The sequence below is a fragment of the Apodemus sylvaticus genome, chromosome 5 (assembly GCF_947179515.1).
Source record: "Apodemus sylvaticus chromosome 5, mApoSyl1.1, whole genome shotgun sequence".
In the NCBI taxonomy this organism is placed as follows: Eukaryota; Metazoa; Chordata; class Mammalia; order Rodentia; family Muridae; genus Apodemus; species Apodemus sylvaticus.
Genome location: NC_067476.1, coordinates 66,683,786 through 66,690,483, shown reverse-complemented (window position 1 = coordinate 66,690,483; position 6,698 = coordinate 66,683,786). Strand labels below are relative to the sequence as shown.

The 6,698-nt window shown below is 36.5% G+C and overlaps 1 protein-coding gene across 1 annotated transcript; it reads right to left on the bottom strand.

Annotated features, from left to right (window-relative positions):
- Window positions 1-5,415: 5,415 nt before the first annotated feature.
- Window positions 5,416-6,381, bottom strand: LOC127684794 (olfactory receptor 5M11-like). Its single transcript, XM_052181624.1, has one exon. The coding sequence runs from the start codon at window positions 6,379-6,381 to the stop codon at window positions 5,416-5,418; it is 966 nt and encodes a 321-aa protein (XP_052037584.1).
- Between the last annotated feature and the right edge of the window lie 317 nt (window positions 6,382-6,698).

Genomic DNA, 6,698 nt, shown 5'->3' with positions numbered 1-6,698 from the left:
AATCATGGTATAGCATTATGACATAATTCATGGACTTTGATGTTTCTGAGATTTCTCTCAAGCTGAAATATGTGCTTTACAAAAAATTTCAAAAATAGCTGGAACTAATTTATTAATTAAAATTTAACAGCTCTAAATTATTAGTTTGAAAAGATGATTCATAGAGTTGTAGTAGAATAAATTGAATGTAGTGGTTCTCAACCTTCCTAAAGTTGTGACTCTTTAATACAGTTCCTCATGTTGTGATGGTCTCTAACCATAAAGTATTTTTGGTGCTGCTTCATAAATTTTGCAACTTTGATGTATTATAGTATTACATACAGGATATCTTATATGTGACCTCTGTGAAATGATTGTTCTCCCCCAAGGAGTTTGCAACTTACAAGATGAGAACCATTTGCTTAATGTGTTAAGCTTAGATGTGTAGAATTAATCTTTTATTCCTACATAATAGGAATGGAATTTGACAACATGCAATTTATGTGCCAACACATGAAAGAAAAAGGCAAATAGAGGAACAGAGTAAGAATGAATACATTTCTGCATATTTATGGACATATGAGCTTCCATATATAATATAATAAATATAAAAATGTAATTCTAAAATTTAAATTAAGTATAAGTTGTCAACTAATACAATTCTACAAAAATATATATCTTTTAATGTACAAACATCTAATTTTTAGTAATTTTTGAAGACATCTGATCAACCTGATTCTGCAACTGAAAGCACTAGGGAGTCCCACACAAGTTTACACATGATACCAGGGAAATAGAGGACTTAACTTGTGGTTTTTGATCTCGTTAATTAAAGCATATAATAATAGACCAAAATGGAAGCTTGAAATCAATTTTATGCAAGTTTGACAGGAAATCCCTAGGGCAGAAAAGGTATAAATCCCAGTAGCTACCTGGAAGAGAAGAGTAAAAATATTTGGAGGAAAAAAAGCCTTTTTAGTAAATCTAACATGTTGGTTAGCCACATGGTACACAAGCAGCCATAGAGGAGGGAGCAGAGCTCTAAAGAAAAAGTGAGAAATCCTGCAACAGCAGAAAAAGAATTCTCATTCTCTATACATTATTTACAATAAAAGGATATGAAAGAAGTGTAAGGAAAAAACATACTTTTATTCATCGGGACTAAGAAATCAAAACAACCCTGAGATTCCACCACACATCAGTCAGAATGGCTAAGATCAAAAACTCAGGAGACAACAGATGCTGGAGAGGATGTGGAGAAAGAGGAACACTCCTCCATTGCTGGTGGGACTACAAGCTGGTAAAACCACTCTGGGAATCAGTTTTTCAGTTCCTCAGAAAGTTGGATATAGTACTACCTGAAGACCCAGGTATACCACTCCTGGGCATAATACCCAGAAGATGCCCCAACATGTAATAAGCACACATGCTCCACCTTATTCATAGCAGCCTTAGTTATAATAGCCAGGAAATAGAAAGAAGCCAGATGTCCCTCAATGGATGAATGGATTCAGAAAATATGGTACATTTACACACTGGAGTTCTACTCAGCTATTAAAAACAATGAATTCATGAAATTCTTAGGCAAATGGATGGAAATAGAAAATGTCATCCTGAGTGAAGTAACCCAATCACAAAAGAACACACATGGTATGCACTCCCTGATACATGGATATAAGTCCTAAATCTTGGAATAGACAGGATATAATTCACAGACCACATGAAGCCCGATAAGAAGGAAGACCAAAGTGTGGATACTTTGATCCTTCATAGAAGGGAACTCAAAATACACGTGGCTCACAGCCCATCAATAGACTGAACATAGGGTCCCCATTAGAGGAGCTAGAGAAAGGACCCAAGGAGCTGAAGAGGTTTGTCCCACAGGAGGAACAATAATATGTACCAACCAGTACCCGCAGAGCTCTCAGGGACTAAACCACCAACCAAGGAGTACACATGGCGGGACCTATGCCTCCAGCTACATTTGTAGCAGAGGATGGCCTTTTCAGGCATCAATGAGAGGAGAGGCCATTGGTCCTGTGAAGGCTAAATACCCCTGGCTAATGCCAGGTCAGGAAAGTAGGAAGAGGTGTTGATAAGTAAGTTGAGCAGGGATGAGATAGGGGTTTTGGAGGGGGAATAAGGAAGGGAGACACCATTTGAAATGCAAATAAAGCAAATAGCAAATATATAATAAAAAAGAAGAGAAAAGAAAGGGGGTTCAGCTTCAACAGTACCTCATAGATAATTTTATGGATTAAGCAAGGGCAGGGATTCTAGGAATGAAAAATACTTTGTGTTGTTCTACTGTCTCTTTAGTATTGGTTAAGAGGAATTCACGTTCCTAGAGTAACCAGTCCCTGGTGATCATTGACCTTCCTAACAGGAATAACACTTAAAGGAGGAGACATTGACTTGACTTTATATACAGGGAGATTTCATTCCTTGGAATATGAATGAAAGATATACTACTTTCTTTAATAGTTACATAGTTTAATAGAAAGTAAGTAATGTTCTTTAATAGACCTTCAATAATACTGTAACTATTCTCTATTTATTTTCATCCCATATAGACAAAATACATTAACAAATTTCTCATCAACTAAAATGGTTAATTTTATGCCTAATGATAACATGGGGAAATTCTATTTCACCATCTTCATTCATTGAAAATGAAGTGTATCTGAAAGGACAAAAATCTAGGAAGATTGTGTGTGTGTGTGTGTGTGTGTGTGTGTGTGCGCGCGCGCGCACGTGTGTGTGCATGTGTGTGTGTGTTTGTGTGTGTAAAACAAATTAACATGAATTTTAAAGCAAGTTTTACATATCCATGGTTCAAAGTCAAAATATACAGAAGCATGGAATAAAAGCAGGTGGCCTTTTCTTCCTTCTCAGTCTGAACAAGTCCTCTTCCCAGTGACAGCCACATTTCCTCTTTCTCTCTATGCATTAAACTTCCAGAAAGGCAGCAGCAGATAGACAGAGAGCTACAGAGACATGCTCTCAGCTCACATACTTTTACAAGAAGAAATTAGAATAAACATAGTGTCCCTGTTATTATTTTCCCTGACAAAAATACACACATACACACCACACACACACACACACACACACACACACACATACACACACACATACACAGGATATACTTATCCTTTTGGGACCCAATGTGGATAGTGTGTGTGTGTGTGTGTGTGTGTGTGTGTGTGTGTGTGCGTGCGTGCGTGTGAGTGTATGTGTGCATTCCTATGTGGGAACACACATGAAGAGGGCAAAGCAGGTTGTCTACATCTTCATCTATATTCTTTACATTACTACCTTGACCGTGGTGGAGGATCTCAATAATCTAGATGCTTGCTATTTTGTCTAGGCTGGCCAGCCATGAGCCATGAGCTTTCCAGATCCACTGCCTGTGTTCAGTTTCCAGTGCTGAGATTACAAGCATGGCTTTTTATATGGGTTGTAGGGACTCAAACTCAGGTCCTCATGCCTTCACAGCAAGCCCTTAAGTCATTCCCTCAGCCTTACCTACATGATCTTAAGGGTACATTAATAAGCCAGGAGCCAGTGCTAAGGTTGTCTTGATAAGCATCAAGCATCTTGCAAGTGCATAGGCATGCTCACTGGGTTCATTTGAGAATGGGTCAGAGGAGAGTTCTTTTCTCACTCCTGCATCTCTATTTTGAAGCAAAGGCCATTTAATTGCTTCCCCAAAGAGTGATAAGATTTTAAATAACCCTAGAGTATTGATCTTTGTTTTTAACACTGATATCTACTAATATCTATTTACTTGAGAGTGATCCTGAAAAATATTACCATATACTTATAAATAATTCACATTTCACTGGGGCTAAATTCTAAGGAAATAGCAATAACAAAAAAATTACAGAGCAATTACTAATAAAATATTTAATAAGTAACTAAATAAGTAATAAATGAAGGCACTCTTTTTTTTTATCTTATTTTACTTGTAGATTGGCCTTAGGATATATTCATCAGATAAAAATAAGATATTTTAATGATATGGCTCTGTATTGTTCCTTTAATTCGTTACTTTTAGCACAAATTCTGAAGATAAAATTGCTCTATTTTGTTTTGAGACTTTTGTTTTATTTAGGCAAAGAGGTGAATTTCTTGCTTTTGCAAAATCTTCAATACAATAGCATGGATAAGCATGGCGTATGCTTTTTGCACTTATAAAATAGAAATAAAATATTACTATCCTGACTACAGTTTGGAATATTATCGTCATTCAAATAAATATCTACTCTATTGATTTTTCAATTTCTGTATTTATTCCTTATGAATTTTAATCTTTATTATCAGCTCAATCTTCTCTAAATTGTCAAAAGATAAAATCAAAAGTAATACCAAAACCTTTAATCTTAGGAGAAAGTAGACTTACAGAATACAGAAAATGGAACCCACAGTCTTACATATACAAAATCATAATCTATTAGTTTCATTCTTCTTGAATGATTCTATATTCAAGCATATATGTAAGAAATAGAAAAGCACTACCATGATGTTTTTCCTCATTGAATTAGTAAGCAAGTTGGAGTGTACAGATGTACCATTGTTTCTTAAAAGTGCATCCTCAAAAAGAGTGATAGAGCAATAAGTGGAAGGAACTGAATTGAGAACATGGGTATCCTGTCAACTCTTATAAACAAGTGCCCTACAGAGATGCAGCCAGACCCCTTGGCATAGCACTTGGAAGTTTTCACTAAGACTAGTCTTTCTCCAAATATGATATACCTATCTATTTAAAATAAAACAGATTTGAATAGGCATCTGAGGTGGAATGTGATTCTGTGTTTTAACAGCTCCTGCAATATCTGTGTTACCAACAGCTGTGCTCATTTATGTAAGAAAAGTCCTGATAGAAAGACTCATCTGGAGTCATGGTTTAAGATGGTATACAGTTCCCAGGGTGGAAAGGCATACAGGCAGGAGAGAGGTGGTTTGGACATTTTGTGTTCACACTAAAAAAATATAGGTGTTTTCTACTGTGTTTCTTTACATGATATTCAGAATCTCGAGCCTTTTTTATGGTGCAACCACTTTCCTAGATATGCTCTCTTGCCTAAGCTCTCTGGTAATTCCTACAAAGGTAGACCAAGCTGTTTAACTCTGAGGTTATTCTCACCCTAGTCAAATGATCTATACATACTGACTACCATTGTCCTATGAATAAGGCCAAAACTAAGTAGCAAAATATATATTTTCAAAATAGATACCATTCATACTGTGTGTGTCTATAGGATGTATATGTGATATTATATGAAAAGGACATAAAGAATATGTGGGGAAAGATGAAAATTGTAGATAGATATAAGGATGTTACATCATATATTCATGAACAAAATTTTAGAAAACAAACAAGATAAAGACAAAGTGAGAAAATACAAATATGCTTGACATAATGCTATAGTATTATTTTATTAGAAAATAAAGGCATCGAACTGTCCTGATGACATTTTGCCTGAGTACTGTTTTCAAGGCCTGTTTTACATCTTTATTCCTCAGACTATAGATCAATGGATTCAGCAGTGGACTCACAAAGGTGTAGAAGACAGCTATTATTTTGGATTCCTCAAGACTTTTATCAGAGGGTGGTCTTACATACGTACAGAAGAGAGTCCCATAAAACAATGTAACAGCCATCACATGGGAACCACAGGTAGAGAATGCCTTGTGCCTTCCTTCAGCTGATTTGATCTTTAAGATGGCAGCAATAATGAAGACATAGGACACCAGGATGATTGTGAGGGAGCTGCAAAGGTTAAAGCTTGCTGATCTTAACATGGCATGTTCTTTAATGTAAGTATCAGAGCAAGACAGCTTAATGAGTGGTGGGTCAGCACAGTAGAAGTGGTTGATGACATTGGATTTACAGAAGGTCATATTGATGGTCAAGATGACTTGGAAGAGCCCATCTGAGAAGCCATAGATATAAGGACACATAACCAAGCAGATGCAGACTCGCCTGGACATTTTCAGACTGTAACGCAGAGGGTTGCATATGGTCACATAACGGTCATAGGCCATGGCTGCCAGTATATAAAACTCTGTGAGAAGAAGAGCAATGAAAAGATAGCATTGGATAAAGCAGCCAATGAAGGAAATTGTCTTCTTGTCTGATAAGAAGTTGGTCAACATCTGTGGGGTAGCTGTTGAGGTATAACATAGATCTACAAAGGCCAAATTACTGAGGAAGAAGTACATAGGTGTGTGGAGGCGGGCATCCAGTCTGATCAGGGCCATCATGCCCATGTTGCCTAAGACAGTGACAAGGTAAACCAAGAGAAACAGGACAAAGAGGAGAGGCTGGAGTTCTGGGCAATCTGTGAGCCCCTGTAAAATGAATTCTGTGATTTTAGTGCTGTTTGTGAGTGGCATCTCCTGAGGTCTGGGTCTGTGTGTCAAGCTGCAGGAACAAAGTGGATATAGAGATGAAAAATGATGACAGTTAAAATTGTGATTTTCATAAAATCATGTTTTCTTAAAATATGACACCTAAAGCAAATTATACAATAATCCTCTTTATATTTCTACAAAGTTTCACTTTGCTTTTCATCCTTCTGGATATATGTCCCCATATGAATATGAATCCTGTATGAATCCATACTTCTATGAGTAAATCTTGCTGCATCTGTCCTATCTCTCTGAATATCTCTTTGCTTCCCAATCTATTTTACAAAACTATTAAGATTTAA